This window comes from Dermacentor andersoni, chromosome 7 (genome assembly GCF_023375885.2).
Source record: "Dermacentor andersoni chromosome 7, qqDerAnde1_hic_scaffold, whole genome shotgun sequence".
Classification (NCBI taxonomy): Eukaryota; Metazoa; Arthropoda; class Arachnida; order Ixodida; family Ixodidae; genus Dermacentor; species Dermacentor andersoni.
Genome location: NC_092820.1, coordinates 78,390,409 through 78,414,991, shown reverse-complemented (window position 1 = coordinate 78,414,991; position 24,583 = coordinate 78,390,409). Strand labels below are relative to the sequence as shown.

At 43.8% G+C, this 24,583-nt stretch overlaps 2 protein-coding genes across 2 annotated transcripts in view; one reads left to right on the top strand and one right to left on the bottom strand.

Annotated features, from left to right (window-relative positions):
* ena (ENAH actin regulator enabled) overlaps positions 1-8,321 on the top strand; it is a 128,753-nt gene extending 120,432 nt beyond the window's left edge. The window contains exon 11 of the mRNA XM_050181525.3: positions 2,632-8,321. Within this exon, the coding sequence (XP_050037482.1) occupies positions 2,632-2,660 (29 nt within the window). The 3' untranslated portion in view covers positions 2,661-8,321. The remainder of the gene's footprint in view (positions 1-2,631) is intronic.
* A 14,807-nt stretch (positions 8,322-23,128) lies between these two features.
* dod ((peptidyl-prolyl cis/trans isomerase) NIMA-interacting 1 dodo) lies at positions 23,129-23,779 on the bottom strand. Its single transcript, XM_050181533.2, has one exon. The coding sequence runs from the start codon at positions 23,703-23,705 to the stop codon at positions 23,232-23,234; it is 474 nt and encodes a 157-aa protein (XP_050037490.1). The 5' UTR covers positions 23,706-23,779; the 3' UTR covers positions 23,129-23,231.
* Positions 23,780-24,583: the final 804 nt, after the last annotated feature.

Here is a 24,583-nt window from a genome sequence, read left to right as displayed (position 1 = left end):
CTGTGCCCCCACCCATCTGTGATTCGCAGTTGTGCGAGGCTAGTCTTCAGCTGCTGATTGAACCTTTCCACCATAGCGTTGCTGACGGGATGGTAGGCAGTTGTTCCGATGCGTGAGGTTCCCCGGAGCCGTATGATGTTTGCAAATAAAACAGACTCGAATTGTATTCCACGATCCGTGGTCACCATTCATGGTACTCTGAACTGGGCTACCCAGTGGTAGGTAAAAGCGCATTCCAGCATTGGTGAGCGGGACATGATTCGAACACACAACCTTCTGGTCTGGAGTCGGAAGGTTGCGTGCTCAAATCATATCCAGTCACCAAGGTTGCTCAATCTTATTGCTTGGCCGAGAAGCGCGTTCCAGCATTGTTGACCCGGATTTGATTCGAACACGCAACCTTCTGTGTTCGAATCACGTCTGGGTCACCGATGTTGGAATGCGCTTCTTGGCAGAGCAAGGCAAGGGAGCAACAACTGAACTTTAATGAGCTGCGATCCTCACACAGATGGCTCAAAGTGTTCCGGGCACATGCGCTCTTGGCACTACCCTGCCAAGGCGCCATTTTGCGTCACCGCAACCCCTTTCAGTGTCTAATTTTTTTGGAGGTGGCACGCCCCCAGCATCAAGGTTTTTTGCTCTGGTATTATAAAACGAACACAACGGTCTTTTTCTTATTTCTGGTTGGGAAGAAATGAAAACATATCACACTGATAATGGAAAATGCTCTCCTGGTGTCCATCCTCACATTCCTATCTCACAAAAGAAACGTAGAAAGGAACATGGCAGGACAGAAATGCGCAAACATACCGGTACGTCAGTGATGCCGGAAAGGTTAATACGACGAGTTCAACACGCTCACCAATTGCATCGCGGCTTCGCGGATGGGGGAAAGGAGACTGTTCACATCACTGAAACCTGATGTGGTGGTCTTGTGGTACCAGACACCCTGATGCTTACACATACATTATGACCTTGCTGCTGAAACCAGAGTCCATTAAAGGGATAAGAGGGAAGAGTTGTCTCCGAAAGAAGGGAAATTGTGAGGGCCACTTTGGCATATTTCGAAATGGAGGTCATGGTATGTAATCGTTCGGCCTTTCAGCAACCACACCTGGCTGACGGCGCAGTCTCATATTGCTTATGAACCCACTTGACCAGCACGTCTGCTGTCGGTGACGTGAATAGTCTCCTTTTTTTCACACCCGAAGCTGCACTGCACTTGGGTCTCGTAAAAGGGGTGCTGTAATCGTTTGTGTCACTCTCAAGGAAGTGGCTCTTCATACCGTAACATGGAATTGATGGCTATTTAAAGAAGCAGAAAAGAGGTGGGCACAATATTTTTTGTCAGTGAACCTTTTAAAACCCATAATTCCATTCAACTCTAATTAGGCTAAACCCAGATTATGCAACAAAACTGTTGGGTAGGTGAGTTGCACAGCCATCAAAGCTAACCATTCATGATGTGACTCTTCAGCAAATTTCTTTCTAAACTGTTCAGCGTGAAAATGGACCATTGTGATACTGAAAGTAGCAGCACATGTTTGGAATGGCACGTTAGTTAGCTCTTTGTTTCCACAATATCAGCTGATGACTTTATAGCTGTCTACTTTGTCTACATCTCGGCACTGTGAAGACGTTTGGACTAAATACGTATTTTGCATGAGATGTGCCTGCCATTCCACTGAGGCTCAGCAATTGCTAATTCGACAATCTCATTTTCTTTTCTAGCTATAATTGGGGTAAGGATTCAACAGTCGCCATTCTTGACCGTGATGGTTGTCTTTTTAGCTGTGTGCCACATTATTGTGGCAACCTACAAAGACCTATATATTATATATTATGTATAATATAACTATTATTATAACCTACAAAAAGAGTAAACAAATTTTTTTAACAGTAAAGTGTGTGTGCGGGTTATATATATTGACTTTATACTTTATTGTAATCAACTGGAAATTTTTTTAACCCTCATTCTTTTCCCCTCTTGTAAGCGTACATGCTGATACTGGTAAAAACGAAATTTGCAATCTGGTCTATGCAAAAGAAAGTGTGATGCCTCCCATGGGCCGGCAAAAGGTTTGCTGTCACTTAGGATTGCTCAATGGCGGCTTGCTGTGCTGACACATGGCATATGAACGATGCTAAATTACAAATGAATTTTGCACCCTTGATTATATGCGGCCATGTTATTGGTATGATCACATGGGACTAGCTTGTTGGCCTGCCGGCTGCAGGTGAGCCAAGCCAAGCTGCAAGTAAACAAATATTCTTTTTACTGTAACTGATATCTTGCATTTTGCATTTTCAGTTTTGCTAAAGGTAATAGAATACTCATTAAAATAAAGCATAGCCAGTCACTAGGTTCACTTTGTTATGTTCGATAATTTCTTACATCAGTATTTCCTATATATTGAGGATCAATATATGTATGTCTGAATGGTATGTCTGAACTGCATGTTAGTCTGATCTGAAATGCTTTATTTTATGCTATGCATCATATTTTGTAAGTTTTGGCTGTGCCTGTCTTTTATGATATGTTAAGGACCTTTATGGTGTGATCATTCTTTTTATGTCACTAGTTTCCTTTGCTAATTTTGTTTTCCCCCTGTAATTTTCTTAAACACATAGCTATCAAGATCGAATTAAACCGAAGATAAGGACTTCGCACCTCCTGGTCTTCTGTGTGCTGCCATTCGGTACGGGACTTGAAACGTCGTCGTACGGATCTCTATTGCCTCTACAAGTCGCTACCACCAAAATATTGATCGACACACCATTAAAGCAACGAGGGACGAGCTGACATTTTCGTGCCGAGGATGCAGTGATGGCACCTTTCTTCTTTTCTTTTTAAATCTTTTGCAATGTTCTTAGTAAATGACTCTTACATTTTTTTTTTTAAGTGCGAGAAATGCAAGACCTGTATTTACAGTGATGCTTCTTGTCTGTCATGCAGTGCTGTCGTGCATGGCAGCCCCTGTCAATTTGTACTCGCCGTACACATCTGCAACCACACAAAGTGTCGTTCTCATTTGCTGTGACATACTTGCACGACATTGGCAGATTCTTTATTGTGAAGGGCTGCCAGCGTCATTGTCATTCTCGGTCTGTATTCTCATTTGCTGGTTGGATACTGACTGCAGAAAGTGTTTGCGCAGTCTTTGTACGTTGTGTAGCAGTCCGCTCCAGTTTCAAACTCCTTCGTTTCTTGTTCCCAGCCTAACTAGCGTTACAGGTTCACCGAGCAATATCAGTTCTTTCCTTTTTCGTTCTGCCTCGTAAATTATAACCGCAGACTTGACCATGCTTGGTTTCTTCCTTTCCTTTTTTTTTTTTTCTGCGGCATCTCTAAAACGCATTCACTAATACCAGAGGCATGCGTCAGCTTCAACCTCAAATTCCATTCAAAATAAATGTAGCAGCAGCCACTGAATGAGAAAGGGTCGGCTTGCAGAGTGCGACATATCGACGACAGTGGCAATGCCTCTACGATGTTTTCGAGCTGGTTGCTCAGTTCTCTGGGTAGTTCGGGGTCACCTCGCACCGCTCACTGATGAAAGGGTGTGAAATTCGTCCCTTCTGTTACTCGAAAAAAAGGGAGTCGCCGAGGAAAGGTGTTCTCAAGGAGTACTTTTTAGGTTTACTCCTGTGACACCAGCTTTCTACCTAGAGTCATCAGTCTAGCGGGGAGATGCGCGCGTGTATGAGCGTTCTTTGCTGGATGTCGCGCGATTTCGGGAGGGGTGGAAAAGAAAGAGAGAGAGAGGGAGAAGGACACACATACTTTGTAGTATGCTGTGGCGGAGTTTTTTAATTCTTGCCTTACAAACAGAAACGTCTTTTTTACGGCATGTGGAAGGCTTTTTCTGTGCATGTTTGTACTCTTTGGAGGCAATGTAATGCTCAGTGGTACTCTGTCCCTCGCTGTCGATGTCGCGGTTTCATGTTTGCAGGCGTGCAGCAATCCCTGCGTGAGCCAGTATTGTGTGTACCACTGCGTAATTGTAGGAGGAATTGCTGACAGACTTAATGAAGGCGGGCAGGAGGGTAACGGGGCTGAGGTGACATGTGTGGTGGCGCCTTTTCATTGTATTGCACTCCTTCGTGAAGGACCTCTAATGTGTCGAGTCTGTGATGTTTATAGTGAAGAAGAGTAAGATTTCTTTGTGCACTTACACACAACCGATGTTTGCTTCTTATGTGTGTGTGCGTGTGTGTGCATGTGTGTGCGTGTGCGCGTGTGTGAAGATTGAAATTGAACTCTTTGCCAGAGTTAGGCGTAGAGCTTTGTACGAAACATATAGCATCAAACTTTGTTTATCTTAGTCTCTGTTTTCAAACACTGTCCGCACATTTCATTTTATTCTTTTTTGTGCCTTTCCACAACGAGCAGCATTCGGGTCAGGCAGGTTGTTGGGTGCTGTCTACGTGGGCAAGGCTCTATTTTTAGTAACGTGCGGTCACTGGCTACAACATGCTCACTTGCGACATTGTTTGATTGGCTGATGTGATTTGCAGAGACTTAATGGAGTACCAGCATTCATTTATTTATAGACACCGTTCTATGGGGCTCACGATTTGAAGTTAGGCATAGCGCAGGCCTGTAATGCCGAGAAGTGAAATGCAAAAACGCTCTAGCTTCGAGATTGTTTGGCTGTCCTCACAGTCACTTAGTAGAAAGTTGCCAGTTGCACTGTTGACACGTGCGTGTATGGAAGTGCTTGGTGATAGAGGCAAAATTCTTATACATAACATCAGACTTCTTTGTGAAAGCCACACCTTTAGGAGTGTGGCTGTCTGATGAATAAAAGTGAAAAATGTATATTTATTCATTTATTTATTTGTCGTGGAGATCTTTTTGCAAAGGGTAAACTTCTTGGTTTCGAAATGTGGCATATACAAAACATAACATGATTGTGGTTGTGACTGAACAAAACTTTTTTTTTTTTTTTTGCAGCTTATAGATTTGTCACAAGGCATACAGGCTAAAATTCTAACAAACATCTAAAGAAAAGCATGCTACCCTGTAATGACATTTCTTTGCATCTTCACAGGAAGATGACATTTTTTGGGAAGGAAAAGGTGCAGGCTGTATGTACTCTAGGAAATATAAAAGTATACTTGTAATTCTTAGTAGTTAGAAATTCGGGGTTTTAGCTGCTACACAAGTCTGTGTGGTATCTTTATTAGTATGGTACCGAACAACTATGATCTCTCTCTACAGGCCGATGCATTGAATGGGATCGCTGCATTTTTAGCGCACTGCGAATCGCGTGATTAGGCATTCCTCGTCCAGCGGAAGCGTCTAAACTTGTCACTTTTGATAGTCAAGAGTGGCAGTCAGTCTCGGTAAATTTAATATTTTTTGGCAAGAAACATACTTAAGAAATGGACTGCGGCATCACATCAGGCTCACATCGTCTCAATCTGTCTCCCGCCATGTTGACATTTGCAAAATAGCAAACCGTAAAATGTTTGGCAAACTACAAGACTTGGTAAGAGGCTCCTCCACACCAAGCACTTCTTGCGTTCAGTAGTGTTGTCCGTGATAATGGATCAGGTGGCAGACTTGCGAGTGTGTCTTCAGGAAATTATCTAAATTCAGTTTCGTTACAACATAGTCCTACAACGTTGGCTATAGTTTTTTTTTAGTTCATTGCTTTTATTTTATTTCTTAAGAGGGAGTTCTTCTTCAGTCATTTATCTCTTGCTGGTCAAGATGAGTGGAGGTGGTAGTTTATCCGTGTGTGTTGCTCTGCCAGATCGAAGGAATGAGCGGCAAGAAAGACGAAAAATAAGCCGCGAGCTCTGTCATGCGCCAATTTGCTACGGAACAACCTTCCTAGGCCAGAAGTGTGCAAAATGCGTTCTTGAAGTGCATCAGTTGCATACTGTCTGCAGAAAAAAACTTCTTTTTCTTCTCCAAGCCGATCTCTCTCTTTTCTTTTTGTCCAAGTTGCGCTGGTGCTGTCGTGTACCGAATATCGAGCCAAATTTGTACATATAGTGAGTCGGGGAACACAGTTTTTGATGTAGCAGTTCTTCTGTTCTCTGTTTTAACATTAGGTTCTTAGTTCCCCTTTCTTTTTGTTCACCTTTGTCTCTTTTTTTTTCGTTCTTAGATATTGCTCCTAGACATATTTTTTCATCATTTTCTGGCTGTGCAAGTCACAGGCTGTCTGTCAACTGATGTACGTATTTTTGTTTCGCTACCGATGAACACATCTTTACGAGAATGAACCAGTGCGAAAGTTGTACCCCGGTTGGCTCCTCGTGGCCTCTTTATGTTTCTTTGTTTGTATTTTATTTTTTTTTTAGAGGAGAAAAATGATGGGTAACGTTTGAGTTGCGTTTTATTTTATTGCACAGTATTGGGTGGACACCTTTGGGGAAACTGGCACTTCTCAGTAGGTTTGAACAATTGTATTACGCTGAAGTGTTCTGTTCAGTGTTGCAACATTCTGAAGTTCCTGTTTTCACTGTTGTCTTATTCCACTTTCGGTCGTGTAATGCCGATCTTTTCATTTTTTTCCCTGTTGTATGAAACTTCGATCATTATTGCGCAGACTCTGCAATATCGAAATATTTTTTTTTTTCTATTTTTTCTGGCTCCGCCATTCAAACTTCACAATTTCTTCTGCCCCATGCTAAGGAATTAAGTTTTAATTCTTTGTAAGTTGAAAGCCATGATTTTGTTCTGACTCCCGGCTCTTTGCAATATTGCAATGCTCCTGCTACCTGAACACCTTGTCTACATCGATATCAAAAACCCATTTCTGTAGCGTAGCACTCAAATCTGTTCCTGAAGAGCTTTGGCTTTCTTTTATTTCTTTATATTTGTTAAATTTTGCCAGAAATAGTCCCGGCACATCTAGGATGCATTTAGTTAAAGTTCTGTTATTGTTTCTCTAGTTCGACCATCCATTTGTGCTGGCTCTCAGTCTTCAGGCTCGTTAACTTATTGTTGTTGCTCGAGAAGGCAAGTTGTACAATCTTGAATGTTTACTAAGATAGACATCCTTGTCTCTTCATCTGGAGTGACTAACCTCACCTTAATTTACGTGCTATCACTAGTGCTTCTTGTCTCTTTCAGTTAGCTTGCAGTATTTATTTTAGTTCCCGGTTTAGGGAAGTGCACGTTGTGACTCTGTTAGTCACAGTCACAGGAGAAGGAATATAGTTTTGAGGCATGCCTACATTCCTTTTTTTTAGAAATGCTCGTATTTAAATACCTGGGGAGCGTTACATCCACGATATGGATGGCCACGGTTTTCTTAATTTTTTCTTGGGCGAGCTTCTTAATTTCATTTCTTTTCATTGTTTCTTCCCTGGCTTTTGCCTGCTTTGAATAATTGTGCCCTGCTTTTGTAGTTCTAGGCTTCAACCCATTTGTCACTTTTTAAGAGCAAGGAATGTTCTTATTGCACAAGTTGTTTGGCCGAGCTCAATACCCAGTGCTTCGTGATGAGCTTTTATGGTGTGTGTCTGCTGCGTTCTTTCTACTGTATTATTGAAATTGAAGCCTGAATGAATGGTATTAAAGACATCCTTACGGATGACTTAACAGGTTCCGAACCTTGGAGCCATGTTTTGGAATGATTGCTTTTAAGGACATATTTCATTATGTCAATCAGCTAGGTCTGCAAAAGAAAACGTGTTGAAAAAAGAGATTTGTATGTGGACACAGCTACTGTTAGCATGAAAGGCAGCAAAAGCTTTAAGACTCTGAGAAAGCTTAGCCGTCATGCTAGACCGTGTGTCATGCAGAATTCAAAGTTTCAGGACCGATGGAATCTTGGAACACACCATGTCGAGTTTGTCTGTTGAGGTAAACTCGCCTGCATTACCGAGTTCACTCTTTGCGCTCAGTTAAATACATTGGGCAAGACGTGTTGCAGTTTATTGTATTTGGTGATCCACATTGCGTGCTGGTCAGTGTGCTTGAAGGATCCGCAACATCGCAGTGCGTTGAATTGTCAGTAACGCTGCAGTGGACGTTTTTAATTGCTCCAAGGCACAAGTATTTTAGATTATACACAGTGTTGCACTACTATGACGTTGTACTGTTCCCTTTATTTCCTTGCCTCATTTTTTGCAGAATCGTTGCAATGCCATTCGTCGTTCAAATGGGTTGGTGCCTTTGTTTTTAAATGGCCAACAGAATTGTGTTTGTTCTGTCAGCTTGCCTTAAGTGCTAGTGTTTATTTCTTTCTTCAACCTTCCTTATCGGTGTGTCGGATTGTAAAAGAATTTTCTTTTACTGGACACATGTGGGCATAAAATACATAAGAGTGCGAATAAACATTCAAAGATATAAAGCCTCCTCGTCTTCCATGTCTGAACACGATGTGGTCACTTGACCACGGCCTCTTCGAAGAACTTGGCACTCTCGCAGGCAAGTGACATCTCTGCTAAAGGTAAAGGCAGGCGAGAACAGCGCCAAACAGCAGGCGGCGGTCCCGCCACCTAAAACAGGTCAAACCCGACCCACACGTAGTGCTGCATCTGCTTGTGCTAGGGATCTGTACGTGCCTGAACACGGAAAGTGTTGCTGCCATCACAATGCGCATGTCATCATGCTTTGCTAGTGCCTCGCATCATCATGAATGAATTGAAGTACGCATGCACATTTGCATAAAGGCAAACCAGGGTTGCAACACTGGCAGTTCAGCGAGCAGGCAGTTCAACCGTGCAGGCGCCCAGCGGATATCACAGGAACCAAGTTTCGCTATCATTTGTGTTCTGCCCTGTATCCACGAGCTCCGATTGGTAGGCACGCACTTAGCCTGCTGTTTACTGCAGTCCCCAGGTGAAAATTCTGCTACTGATTTCGACTGGAATAGATTGGTCTGGGGTGGTTGCAGCTGAAAACCATCTGGTTTGCTACCGATTTAGACTGGTTCCAGCAGAAAGCTAGTTGCATGCCACTTGAACAGTGACGATTTTGTATCTCGAACTGAAATTGCAGTGGCTTGAACCGAAGAAAGCTGTTGGCCTTCACGAAAGATCGCACTGGCCTCACCGAATTCAACGTGCACCCAGACCTGGTGCAGTGCGTACAGACATTTGTGCCGAGAGCCGCATGTCGCGCGACACGAGTATGACAGGCGCGCTTATCTATATCTACGCATCCAGCATCCGTGTATAGTATCCTTATAGTATGGCGCTAAATGAAGACTGCACGAATGAGGCACATACGTGCTGTCTTTGTGCCATGGTAAAACTTGACTCGTATGTCAATCCTTTCTTGAATCGTGCCCTCCTGCCACTAAGACCGCCGATGGTCCTGTACAATACGCTGAGGAAACTGGTAATATATGGTCCTACGATTTCATTCAAATGTTGTTCACGTTTCGCCGGAGGTCCGAGCGCCAATCCGTGCACTTTTATCAGGATCGCCCGTCGCCAACGGTTGATAAGGAATTAATGAAGCGAAAGTAATTCTCATCCTTAAGTCATAGTCCTCCTCATCCTAAGTCGGAATGCCGGCCCCGATTATGTCAGATGTACGCCGTTCATAGTCGGGTGGGCTGCGAACAAGTGCGGCGTCGCGTGAGCCGTCAACGACACAGTCCCGCACCGTCGAGTAATGAACCTGGCCCGACAGGGTCGAGTCGGGACTCGAGAGCGGAGCGGGTCATCTTTCGCAAAATTCGGGACTGTCCCGCGCAATATCCGCGGCTCCCACGCATTCAGTTCGTCGCTCCACACTGAGCTCGCGGTCTACAGATATGCTGCCGATTTTCTCCACGCACCTTGCATACGTGGTACAAGTTAATGCGCGCGCTTGAGCGCGAAAATCGGACGTGTGCGGCCACACGTCGATGCACCACACCGCCCAACCCTGACACACCGAAATCTATGCGTGGACGAGCTGCGGAGGACGTGGCCAACCAGAAACTAAATCGCCCTCCGCCCACCGAATGAAAACGTCGTGAACATCCTACATCGGGTTGATCTTGAGTCCTTTTATAGGTTCCCGATAAAGGAAGAGGCATACAGACACGAGCTCTATAGCCCCTGCTTGCTTTCCTGCATTGCACCCAGTTGGCGAGACAAGTAGTGGGGAATAGATGTGAACGCAGCTGCAAGGGTGATAGCTGCGAGCGGAGAATAGTAACGTTAGCTAGGACCAACTATACTTTAGGGGACAAAACGTAGTACAGATCAGTGGCCTCAACCGTTACCGGGATCGTTTGGCTTCCCGGCATGCTCCGCGACCAGGCTGTATGTACGTCTGTCCGCGCACAACGTGGTTCACGACCGCGCACTTTTCGTTTGGCGAAAATGCTCTAAATGCTCAATGCTCTAAAGTCCTCGGCTAGTGACAGAGAAGCGCGGCGTATTCAGTTCCCGACCATCCCAAGGAAATGCCACCGATCGACTGGAAAAGGAGGTAAGTTTCAATTCGATTCACTCAAAAGGTAACGTTTGGGTAAGGCGGACTTATGGGCTCACACGTGCGTCCGGCAGCCCTGTCGTGTACCACCCTGGCTTCCTCGGTGTTTCTTAGTTTTGTCCCCCAAGCGCTGAAAACGTACCAGAAATATATGCTTATTGCGGTATATTTTACGGACGGCATTTTCGGTCTCAGTTATATGTCGTCGTTATATGCATGCACGTCGGAAGCGGTCTAGATCGGATATCGACTTAATATACCGTAAGCTCGGCGCTTCCACCGCCGTCCTAGGTGCAAAGTGCGTTTGCTGGAACAAAATGTAAAAAGAAACCGGCAAATGCGGGCTTCGTAAATAACGTTTTACGGGAACGGCGGCATAGTTGCGTTTTCCACTCGTGTTTACATTTCGCTCCCTCCTTTAGCGCTGGCAACTTTCTGTGCTCAGATATCCCTAGAATCATTCGTGAAAAATCGACGAACTTCACATATATTGTTACTTTAAAGAGTCGACGATGAGTCGCGCAAAAAAAAAAAAAAAAGTTGCAGCAAGGGCTAGTCATTTGTACCAGCTGGTGCATACAAATGAAACCGTTTATTTGTACCTTCAATTTTCCTGAGAGGGCATGTTATTTTGCAGTCACCTTTTCATGTCAAGGCCAGTGAAAACATATGACATACTCAGCATTTACTATATCCTCTGATGCAGCATTGCCAGTGCTGAAATTTTATTATTATTATTATTATTATTATTATTATAGATATAAATTTTCTTCCTGAGCAGCAAATTATTTGCTATGGGCACCTCCAGCAGCCAACAGTGGTTTCAGCTTGACAAAACACTTATTGGCATTCCATGCAAAAATATGAGAGTGTACAATTTATATTCCAGTCTGCTAACACCATTCTCATTTGCTTCTGAAGAGTGGTATATGACTTAAATTTTGTTTTCATTCTCCCATCTGTGTGACAAAATATGCTTGAGCAGACTACCGTGATCAACAGTGTTCGAAAAAATACAGGATCAATATGGGACACCGTGATCAGCTATTTTCGCTTCCTTATGCACCTGCTATTCACATCTGTAGAGTTTCAGAGACCAGATTTTATAATGATCCAATCTTAATTGTTTTACGATATCCATCACGTAAGTGGCTGATCTTGGCGATGACGGTGGTGTCCCAGCCAACAACGAAGGGCAATATAGTGGGAATTGAAATGTCATATTACAAAATATGGGCGAAAGTGCATGAACCCTTCATTGAAAACTGCTCTCAGCACATCTGACAACCCATAGATATTGCCACAAAGGTGCCATAACCCTAAATTCACTCCAGAAACATTAGTGATAAATTCCTGGAGTTGGCATCACTGTTAGCCAGGGAACATACTTTTGGATGATGGAGAGTGTCACCAAGCTCGTCATTTTTACTTTCGTGCAATGTCTATTTTCAGTCTTTAGGACCCACGGTTCGTGTTAACAAACCGTTGATCATGAAAAAAATCAATTGTCCTAAAATCAGTTCTTCTGTGTGCCTTGCTTTTGCACCGCCAATACCACGAAACCCTTAGCCACCCATCTATTTTCCATCATATTGCTCAGTCGTTTTTCGAAGCAGATTTTGCTTTGGGCGTGGCCTACTTCGAAGGATGGCCAGCCAATTATGCCCTGCAGTGGCTCATTTGTCATTATTACATTATTAAAGCTAGCTTTCCAACAGCCCTTTCATTAATCTCTAGTCCAGTTTGCACTTTAGATGCTTAAAACAACACCATGTTGCCATATTCTAAGTCCATGAACCATAAATCCTTTCCACACACATACATTGTACTACCTCATGTTTGTCGTGCCACCATAATGCTCCATATTTCGTTATGGCTGTATTTCTCGTGCCTTTCACTTTGAGCACCTGTTCCTGCTTTTTCAAGTAACCCTTCCCCTTTTTGATTTATATGCATAGGCATTTGCACATTCTTCAGCCCTGGGAATCTGATCACAGGCCTTATTTCCTTATATTCAACATACATCCTAGTGTGTTGCCCTCCACTCGACTAATGTCTACTAGAAGCGGAATGTATCTTTGACTATCCGCAAACAAAACAATGTCACGTGCGTATATAAAGACTGAGAAATATTGCTCCCCCTCCGCGCTGTTTTGCTTATGCAATAGATTATATCCTAACCTACTTGACTCTTGCCCCCTTTCCATGCCAATCATGTGCAACCTAAAGAGCACAGATAAGGGGTAACACAGGGGCAATTCTTTTTGAATGTTGACTGCCTTGCCACTAGTTGGCCGTTCCCATACTACCTGTACCTTACTAATATCATATGTTTCCTCTAGTAGTGCTGTCTCCCCCAAACCTGTACTCCTTAGAATGTTCCACAAAAGCTGTGCTTTTATGTCACTGATCGCTGCAAGAGGGGTTGGATGGTACATTGAGTGCCCTCGACTGAAGCCGCCGGAAGTAAGCGGCCTTGTCCCAGAAGTCAGCGTTTCCCAACTTTGCAGTGGCATTTCGCATGCACAGGCACGAGGCATTTCCTTTACTTCCCCTAAGCTAACCAAGCAAACCAAAGAAGTCTTTTGGGGAGACATTCCACATGTATTTTTCACAGCGGTACTGTGTATTTAGCGTCATGTGGAAGAAAAAGCCACTGCTGTAGCACTGGCAATTGCCTACTTTCAACGAAGTGGTACAGGCACCCTAGTATGGCTTTCTATTATCTAGGTGTCGGCAGTTTCAGCTAGCTTTTAGAAACAACAATTCATTATCCCAGGGAGGGACAAGTTGAGATCATCTACAAGAAGCAGGACAATTGCTTCACGGTATCATTCTCAACTGTTCATAACGACTGATGGTATATGATGGTATACATTTAGTCAGCTATCGACTAATGGTATTGTGTTGTGCCCAAATGTTGCAAGGTACATAGCTTAATTTGTGTACCGAATGGGGCAGCAAACCATAACTTGCACTGCATGCCGGATGGCTGATGCATCAGAAAAATATCAATGCTTTTTAACAGTAAGTACACTGTGGTGACTTTAAGGAGCCGTTGTATCACACTGCTTGCATTTCCATAAGACAAGAGCAAAAAAGTGCTTCACTGAGACCTCTAGAAAAAGGAACAATGCTCAAGTTTTTGTAGCCAAGATAATGAAGCGCATTTTTCAGGGCATCTTGACAATGGCTATTGTGTAAAGGTACGGATAAACTACTCAGCAAAAAAGACCCAAAGAGAGAACAAAATGGCAGCCCAAAAGCTAACACAGGCCAACCTTCTGAAGTGGCTGATTAAACACTTTTCTTTCTCCACCCATCAGTAATTGTGAACCTTACAAGTGATTTTAGAGGGAAAGCTAGTGATTTTGAGCATTCCTTGTTTTTTTCCTTTTAAAGAAACCATGGTGTTTATATGTACATTTAGTTAACTCAAACAGGGATAAGGGTCCTTAACTATGAACTGCACAATTTTTTAGTAGCTGTATATGAGCCTTCATTTCTGGACTGCTTATACCTAAGAGAAACTGTATTCATTGCTCCAGGTTATCGATGTGTTACAGTTAGGCCTAGAGGTGAGCAAATATTTCATTATTCGGATATGATTCGAATACAAATACGAAGCATTGAATATCAAATCGAATATTGAATAGTCAAAGGCAGATACATATATTGTCACAGACAAAACCACCAAAGACTTCGGTCGATGCTATAGATCTTTTTATGAAGCTGTCCTGGCACCTTCGTCATTGTTTTCTTTTAAGGAGCAACTCAACATGCCTGGCATGTTGCACCGAGTGGCTGTCAGTTGTGTCAAGGTTGTGGCATTACCCCCCTCCCTAGAAGCATTGTCTTGATGCGGAACATTTATGCACTGGAGATTGCCACAGTGATAAGGAAGGCGTAGATGGTCAGCGGGAGTAGTATAACTTCAACCTAGAGACGTGAACGACATCAAACAGGCGTGGGCATCGGGGACAGTGGGTGGTGCCTTCTCCTTCAGAAATCACTTTGTATGTGACGTTGCCAAGTCATTGAACGATCCTATAAGGTCCAAAGTAGCAGCACAAAAGTTCCTCCGACCGACCACGCTGGCGGATCGGTGTCCACACCCATACTTTGTCACCGGGTTGATAAGTGACGTCTCAGTGACGAAGATTGTATCAGTCGGTGTCGTTGTGTTGTTGCTAGCGGATACGCACTCGTGTGAGCTGGCGCACCTCTTTGGCGCATCGAGCGAATTCGGCAGCATCAGTGACAACATTAGAACAGTGGGTGGGTAAAAGCATTGCGCCCAACATTGTTACAGCTTCCCAGCCATGCACCAAGTGAAAAGGGGTGAAGCTGGTAGTTTCTTGAACCGCAGTATTATATGCAAACGTAACATATGGGAGAACATCATCCCAGTTTTTGTGATCGACATTAACATACATGGAAATCATATCAACGACCGCTTTGTTTAGCCTTTCTGTGAGCCCATTCGTCTGGGGATGGTAAGCAGTGGCTTTGCGGTGAACTGTACCACTGAGAACCATGATATCTTTTGTGAGCTGCGCTGTAAATGCAGTGCCCCGGTCAGTTATAACCACTGTTGGAGCACCGTGGCGGAGTACGATGCCATGTACAAAGAAGGTCGCAATATCATGAGCAGTGCCTCGTGGGAGAGCTCGGGTTTCAATGTAACGTGTAAGGTACTCTGTGGCAACAGCAATCCAACGGTTACCAGCCCTCGACGTGGGGAATGGTCAAAGCAAATCTATGCCAACCTGCTGAAAAGGGATCCGCGGAGGGTCAATGGGATGGGGAAGTCCAGCGGTACGCACGGGTGGTGTCTTTCATCTCTGGCAGTCGCGGCATGTCCTCGCATATTGCTTCTCAGCTGCTCTTTCACTGCACGCATCAGCAGGTGAACCTTCTTCGCTTCTGTCATGCCAGGGTCAGCATGCTTGAAAAGCCGCAACATGTCCTCTAAGAACATGGCTACGCTTTCATTTGGCTTTTGAACCCTACTCTGAAGGGCTTGCTCTGCTCGCTCTTTTCTTGTGGAACTGCTGTACGTATCGCGTACGTGCTGTTGAAATTCTTGCCAGGTGGAGATGGATGGCTTGTGGTAAGCGAACCATGTTCGGGCAGAGTCCTCTAGGGCGAAGTATACGTTCCTTAGCATATTTTTGTTCATGTTCGGGCAGAGTCCTCTAGGGCGAAGTACACGTTCCTTAACATTTTTTTGTTCATCCCAATAATTGATGTCGGCCACACGATCGAAGTCATTGAGCCAGTCTTCCAGATCCTCAAAACGCTCACCATGGAACAGCCGCAGCCAGCGTGGCGTGTGGAGAACCAGCGACGCAGGAGGCTGTCCCGTACCGGGTGTCTCCTGTGTCTGGCTTGCAGTTGTGGCCGACATCCTTGGCAGATCTTGCAGGCTGTATTCTGGAGGCAGTTTTTGAAGCGGTTGGCTTTTGCGTAGGTCGTCCGCTTCCAGTTCCTGGTGGTCAGAGGACATAGATGTGTACCCAGCAACTCCACCAGTTTGTCACAGACAAAACCACCAAAGGCTTCGGTCAACGCTATAGATCTTTTATGAAGCTGTCCTGGCACCTTCGTCGTCTTATTTTAAGGAGCAACCTAACATGCCTAGCATGTTGCACCGAATTGCACCGAGTGGCTGTCAGTTGTGTCAAGGTCATGGCAGTATGCATCTACAGAAAGAACATTTACCATGTATGTACTGTCTAGTCCAAGAAAGACAGCTAACTATCAGGGACAAAGAATAAGTTTTAAACAGATCACTAATCGTAATTAAAAGCTGTACAAATAGCTTCTCAACATCTTTAGAGCCTGGTTACAAACAAAAACAATCGGAAGTGGTGGAAAAAAAAAAAGAGAACTACTAGTGGACTTGTGTACTGTAAACACATGTAAAAGGGCTCATTGCAAGGAAAACATTACTGGTCATAGCGCAAAAGGTAAAAATTTTATGCGACTAGACTGCCAGAAACACCAAATTACAGACTACAAGCAAGAGAACTGGCAGGTTGTCATGTAGGCTTCCACCGCGAAACTGAAAACAAAACTTGCATGGCACATTTTGTTTTCACTTTGCGTCGAAAGCTTTTCTTGTTGTTTCACTTCTGATAATTTGCAATGCTTCATTTAGGAGAGACTACATGCCTACAGTACACCCTCCTATCTTCTGAATGGAACTAACCTCCTGACATGTATAGTAGGTGTGGCAATAGGCTTACAGTGCTTCATGTTCTCGTTCAGTGCCCATTAGTAGAAAAGGAGAAAAAAGTACTTCCCTCCCTTATACTCTAATATACCTCCACTCCCAACATTCTTTTTAAGCGATGACCCTCTATTTAATTTTAAGACAGTGCTAAAGTTCTTTACAGAAAGGAACATGATAGAAATCATTTCGCCAGGCTTTTTGTAGCACAGCCTCTCTTTGGAGGCCGCAGCTGCAATGCAGCCACTTACAGAGCACATGCCTCACCACCCTTGTGCTGAAGGGTTCTGCTGAGGTACTAATGCTACTATAATTAACACGTATTAGTAACTAATCCTTCATAACGTACTTTTATAGCCACAACATTCGCTGTTCATTTACATTATTTTTATAAATAGATAAATATGTTACTCAATTTACAGCAAATACTTTTAGGCGGATATACATAGCCACCTTGAATCCTCAATTTGCAACTCATCATTTCATTGCCATTCATCACCAAGTGTTATGGCGCTCTTTGGCCATTTTTGGCCCTTGCGACAAAAAACAATATCCGTCAATCATTTAGCAGAGACTTACTGTTTGTTGTTGCAAAATATTTGGTTAAGTTCAAACATTCCGAAATACCAACTAGTTCCTTCTCAAATACAAATACATATAGTCAGTGTGTAATATTGGTATTTGAAACTTCAAACATTCTCCCACCTCTAATTAGGATGTAGATGTGCATGAGGGCAACTTATGGGCATAGTCTACCCATGATCTATCTATACAGGTCAGGAGCATGTCTGAATTTGGTAAGATCCTGATGCTGTGATAGGTCATGTCATGTGATGATGTGATAGGTCACATGTCCACATACTCGCTACAGGAAGTGCATGCTTCCCTATAACTGGTGAGTGCATGCTTGCGGTATCTATGTCTTCTCAAAACTGCTTAGCCAGTTACTTGGGAAAGCGAAATGTGCAAAGCACCGAACCTTTCCAAAGGCATGCGAAACATTCAAGCACTGCAACAGCAACTTTGCAGACACTTTGACTTGCCCGAAGTGTCATAGATGGCCACTGGCTGTGTCCACCAATGACTTCAATTCACCACAAATGTGCCTAGGTAAGCTTTCTGGACCTCTGCACTTCCAAAATCATCATGCCAATTTTTTTCTTGTGGGTATAGGCCTCCGGATGTTATTGCTTTGACACGCGGGAAATGTTGAGGCCAGTATTCACAAAAGTTATGCTGTGTAAATGTCATTGGAATTGCCTGTTGCTAACATGAGTGATGTGCACTTGAAACCTTGATGATTCATGTTTTAGCTAAAAAAGGCATTGCACACGCATTCGGACTATTGTAAAGTCTCGTTCTGGACATGAAAACGCGAACACTCCTAAAACACGGAAAACCGTGAGGAAAAATTGTTGCGGTTACAGTAGTGTCTGACTTCGCACAGTATTCTCTATTCCCAATACTAATGCAAAAAAATCCTTTGCGTGTTCTGAAGAAATTGTAATTCGTTATTGCTCTAAGTACCTTAACTTCACATTAGACCGTCAATTAATTGAATGCGCACATCTACTGGGCAGGCACACCCAAGGTCGAAACCGTCCAGTTATCGTTAGATTCAGTTCCTCCAAAACCAAAGAAGCGGTTCTATCTAATGTCTGCAAGTTAAAGGGCACTTCCTGCGGCATTAGCGGAGGCATGTTATCACTTTTGCAAAAAACAAATCTGTGCCTTGTTCACTTCATTACAAAACATTGCACGTCAACTTGAAGCGATACGTCTTTGACGAGTCAACCCACAGTGTCCAAGAACTAACATAGCTATCACACCGTCAAAAAGTGCTTCACTGTGCTACACCTGCCATTTGTTCAGTTCCGCCATTTTCAGTTACCTACACTGACATGCGAAGCATCCTTACGAAACGTGATACTATATCAAGCCTTGTCTCATCATCTGAAAGTAATCTGCTCATACTAATCGAAACATGGCTCACATATAACATTCCTGATACTGAAATATTAGAAGACCTACCAAACTTTGAACTAATCCGCAAAGATCGGCAAGGACACAGGGGTGGAAACGTCCTTATAGCCATTTAAAGAGAACTATCGTTTTCTAACGTTGACATATGCTTAAATTTAGAAACTATGGATACTCTGTCGTGCCAAACCAGAACTACTACTTTTAGGTGTATGCTACCGCCCATGGTGTATGCTACCGCCTGTAAAAGGGGCGCTCTTACTGTTCTGCCGATTTTCCCAGGAAACTAAATAACATCCTAACCCAACTTGTCAAAAAGTACCCTAACGCACACATTCTACTGTTCGGGGATTTCAATTATCCCAACAATGATTGGTCTAACTCTCAAATAGCTACCGGTAGCACTGAATCCAAAGAGTTTGTTAATGTCTGTTTGAACTATAACCTTACACAATTGGTAACTGAACCAACATGTGTCACACATGATAATGCCAACATTCTAGATCTAGTGTTGTCTTCCAATCCTGAAACACTATCGTCTATTACTTACTCTAACGAAATAAGTGACCACAAAGTAATTTATGCCACATTCACCCTAACCCTGTCCCCATGTCATTCTCAGAAAAAAAAAAACATAATTTGCCTTTATGATAAAGGCAATTACTCAGCAATAAATAATGAATTTGAAGCGGCCCTTCAACACCGATCTGTTCAAGAAAGCTTTCAGAAAAAAGGGGCAGACTTAACTGAAAAGACATACCAACATTATGAATTCATGCTAAATGCCGTAAACCATGGTTCACAAAAATCTGAAAACACTCGAAAATAAGAAAAAGCACCTTTTTCATCAAGCTAAGCAAAACCTGAACAATCACTCGTGGAACAAGTACTATGAAGCGGAATGCATATATCTAACAGCAATCTGCGCATGCAAGTGCACTTACTTTCATTTTGACCTGGCTAACATGATAAGCGAAAATCCAAGGAAATTTTGGCAACTCATAAACCCACAGTCATCCCGCACTATCTCCTTACCGAATGAGCAGGGTAAAATCTTATCAGACACGGACACTGCTAACACATTTAATACCGCCTTCAGTGTTCACTAAAAAAATCTGACACACCCTTACCTTCCTTTCTTGCCCCTTCTGTGCCTACAGTGCCTGCTGTCACTTTTTCAGTACATGGAATTTCAAGTATAACAGCTAATACCTAACTTTCGTCATCTGCAGGTTTCGACGAGATCACATTGAAGTTTTTTAAACTACACTAAGACGATGAGCAAAACGAGAACAAGGTGAAAGCAGGAGCCAACGTTTCAGCAAGTGGACTTGTCTCCAACTTTTTCCATCTCCATTTCCATCTACCGCCTTCCCCGTGTTTTCCCTGAATTCATCTCTGTGGCATATGTAACATTGCTGTTTTCACAGTCGCTGTCTTTTGGAGACCTTCCGAAAGAGTGGAAAGCGAGCAAGGTCGTTCCACTCTACAAATCAGGCAATAAGAGCTTGCCTCCCCATTTCTATCATGTCAGTGCCCTGTAAGATCATGGAACATGTCTAATACACCCATATAATTAACTTCCTTGATACTAACAATTTCTTTAACCAATCCCAGCACATATTCTGCAAGGGACCTAGCTGCAAAACATAATTGGGTATTTTTGTTCATGACCTACATTCAAATCTCGAAATTAACATATGAACTGACGCAATTTTCCTTGACTTCGCGAAGGCATTTGACATGGTACCTTACCTCATCAACGACTTCTCATGAAACTTTCATGGCTACATCTACATCCTGCAGTTTTAACATGGATCGAACAATTCCTTACAAATCGGACGCAGTCGGCGTACGTCAGTAACAATAATTCTGAGCCCCTACCCGTAACGTCAGGCAGATCTCAGGGTACCCCTCCTATTTTTAATACACATTAATGATCTACCATTACATGTGTCATGCAAAATCTGAATGTGTGCTGATGATTATGTTGTCACTCAGTTACTAACGATAATGACCAGCTCACTCTTCAGGAAGACTTATACAACATTCAAAATTGGTGTCAACGTTGGCTAATGGTTCTAAACCCTACTAAATTTAAAGCAATGTCATTCTCTCACCGTTGTAAACCTTTGGCATTTCAATACGAAATTACTAACCAGCAAATTGAGACTGTCACTAATGATAAGTACATGGGTGTTACCGTTTCAAATGATCTCGACTGGTGTGTGCATGTGACTAACATGATCTCATCAGCTAACAAATCACTTGGGCTCTTACGATGTCACTTAATAAATGCTCCACAGCATGTGAAACTATTAGTTTATAAGACACTAATACGACCCAAACCAGAATACGCATCAGCCATGTGGAGCCCTTGCCAGAATTTCCTCATCAGCGCCCTTGAAGCTTTTCAGAATTGTGCCATCCGGTTCATTCACTCTGCTTTTTTACACAATATCAGTGTAACTTCATTAAAAGCGGAGTCTGGTATACAAACCCTTTCCCATCGCCATACAATTGCCAGCTCATCATCATTTCATAAATTTTACCACAGCACACCTGATCGTGCACCATATATCTTGCCACCATCTCGCACGTCCCATCGCATACGGCATTCCTTGAACATAGCTCGTCCACATGCACGTGCTATCACCTTCGCATCTTCTTTTTTCACTCGAACAGCCAAAGACTGGAACGGTCTTATGCACAGCATAGTTTCTATGCCCAGTTAATCTGCCTTCATAGAAGCACTTGGCTCGCACTATGCCTAGTAATAGTGTTCATTTGATATTCTCTGTATTTCATATTATTTGTAACCCACCCCTTCCGTAATGATACCCCCAAGTGTGGAAATGAAGTGAAAGTGCAGCAGATGGTCTACATCAGAGACAAGCCACTGCATGGCGTCACACTTCTGGTGGCCTCACCTGCACTTGGCAAGTGGTATCCAGCAAAGCATAGTAAAGATCAGTGGTTTACATCATATGCACCACTAATACTTATGCAGGAATGCCTAGTATAAATGTTGGTTTTCTGCTCTAGCTATTTCTAGTGGCTCTGTGATAATAGGTGTCATCTGTGCACCTGCTTATTCTAAAACCAGTTCTCCCATATCTTGTTCTGTTCTGCCAGTGCTCGAAACTTCCAATTTTATGACTTGCATTGTGAGCCTGTATACTACTAACAATACTGTTGTTGGTCTGTATGATTTGATGTTTGTTCTCTCATTTTCCTTTATAAATTTGGTTCATCCCACTCAGCTGCCAACTATGTGAAATTTGTTTCTCCTGTACAATGATTTTTGTAATGCACCTTTGTTTTTTGGGCTGAATTTACTGATTAGCCTCATCAGTGTTCCATTCACTCCTGTTCTCGTACAGCTTGGTATTTTCTCTTCTGTCTTCTTCCAGTCAAGGTTGTTTAGGCGAAGTTCTTGTGCATCAGCCACCCTACTCCACCTTTCCTGATCTGCGCTTTCACTACTCTTGAATGACTCTGCCATGTTTCTAAGTATTTCATTGCATCATTCCCCACCAAGCTATTCCGCCTCGTCATCTTGCATAGAAGCCTGTTCAATTTCATTTTTTTCTCTCTGGATATTTCACGAGGTTCCAGAAAATTTGTTGCGCTTTTGGTGTTCTCTCGTACTCCTGAAAGCCAGCAAATATTTTTGCCGTTTAATTTCCTCTCGGACTAGATTCTAGCCTTCCCATTTCTTCAGTCTGTATAAATCCCATTTTGTGTCTATTTCCTCCTGTGGCTGTTTCGCCTTTTTCACATGTCTGTGCTCTCGAGCCGCTTTGTGCCTCTCTTCGATTGCCTTATTCCACCAGCTATGTCATTCTCTTCCTGTCAAATATTTTGCTTCTCTAATTAAATAAAAAAAGCTTTCATGTGGTCTGTTTTGCTGTACTGCCAGAGTGCTTTGGTGTTTTCTCCATTTCCATCTCCATGCTAGCTGCTATGTTACGTACATGTTAATCATTCAAATTGAACTTAGTGCCTTCTCCCAGTGCTTGCCTGCTTTGTTTGTTCAATATTCAACGTGCGAGCTGATGCATTTGCGGTCACTTTCTGAGCTTCTAGTTCCTTCATCTATTGGCATATTTAGCCAACTTATTTGCTCTGTATTTCTTCCGACGTGAGAGTAGTCGATATTCGACTGCTCATTACTGAACTCCCACATTATCCTGCTGTCACAATTGGGTCCCTGCTTGACAGTTACCAGACTGTGTTGCTCAGTCAGGTGAAGCAATAGCTTCCCGGTATAGTCCGTGTATCCACCTAGGTCTTCAATGTGGGCGTTCTATAGCCTAGCAATACAATTTCCGCCTTATTTACGAACTCCCCGATGGCTACATGCAGACAGTCCTCGTTTTCTTGCCTATCGTTATTTCCCGTTCATAAGTAAGCCACTCTGAGTATCGTATCCTTTCGAGCTACTGTTCCTTTCAACCAGAGCTGCTCCTTACAAGTGTTGTTTGTTCTTCGCCAGTTTGAATTCGGAATCCTTTCTTTTTTCCCATTGCGGTTGTTTTAATACACATTGTACAACACGCCTTTGAGGAGTCCGCAGCTCTGCCTTGTGTCGAGTAGTCACCTTGCTGGTGTCTTCTAGGCGGTGCGCAAAATGAGGTGTACGCCGGACTCGGTGAACACCGGCTCCGAGAGCTCTCCAACGCTGAGAGCATAGACGGCGTCCTCAAAGGGCTTCTGCATGGCGCCCCGGCCAAACGTGCCCAGGTCGCCCTTGCGCTTGGCCGAGCTGCAGTCGCTCAGCTGGCTGGCCAGCTCCTCAAATGTCGCCTTGCCGGACACAATCTGCTCCCGGTACCCCTTGATGAGCGCGAGCGCCTCCTCTTTGGTGCGAGTGATGTTTTCCTCGCGCCAAGAAGACGGCCGCCGCGAGTCGCGGTGCTTGACCAGGAGGTGCGAGCACCACACCTGGTCTTTGGTCGGTATGCCCACGGTCGCGGGCTCCTTGGGTAGCTCCCACTGGCTCTCCTTGGTGATCGTGTTCAGGTAGTACGCCTCACCTGTAGAGCGGCTGACCCGCTTCTCCCAACCTTTCGGTAGATCACCCGCCATCCTTGCGATGAAAACGGTCGAAAGATGATGTCGGTGATGATGAGGCTACACCGTGATATACCGTGGGCTACACCCTTTGTAACGGATGTGCGCACACGTGGTGTCCATTGCCTGCGTCTGTGTGTCTCGCTCCCGCAATCGCTTCCGCCGCATTCAAGCAGTAAAAGCTTAGCCTTTAGGATCCGCATTTCAAATCCACAGGACGCTGCTCTAGGGGGCGTGAATTTAAAAGTCACTTAAATTTGACTGAAAAGTCAAAACATTAAAGGCAAGGTCCAGAAAAGACTAAACAAAATAAATAAAACATGAAAAATATAGGGATGGAACTTGAGTTTATCCTAGTTCCGCTAAAGGGTTTCGCATCACCGCTTCAAGGTCAACTACGCCACAAGCCAACATTTCCACCATGGTTTCCACCAGCCATAGAGTTTCATACAATTCTACGAAACTATGCCAGCAGCATCCGGGCCATCTACCCTTATGGCCGCCATCGCCTCCGAGAGGGCGCGGCGTCGCCGTGGGGCACAATCTTTGAGGCCGTAGCAGCAAATGGGGACATCCAAGTTATTGCATGGCCTTCAAAATCTGGCGCGCAATGCGCAATCTCCGAGGCCATGGTATTGGGCGTATAGTTTCAAGATTATCACTAGAAGTGAAAATGGCGCTACAATCGTTGGACCACCGTGGCAATAATCTTGAATCTTCCATAGTGGGAATGATGTGTAGGATGTGATTTTCTACAACTTGACATGACTTTGTAGACAATCGTTGAGGTGTGCTGCGTGGTAGGTAGTCGCGCGATATGTCTCGAGTAAAGTGGGTCGTGTTCACACCTGATGTTTTCATCAATTTATTTCTCATGCATTTATTAAATAAGC

Bases quoted from the DNA above. Each gene is read 5' to 3' on its own strand.
- dod (XM_050181533.2), bottom strand. From the start codon at position 23,705: ATGGCGGGTGATCTACCGAAAGGTTGGGAGAAGCGGGTCAGCCGCTCT.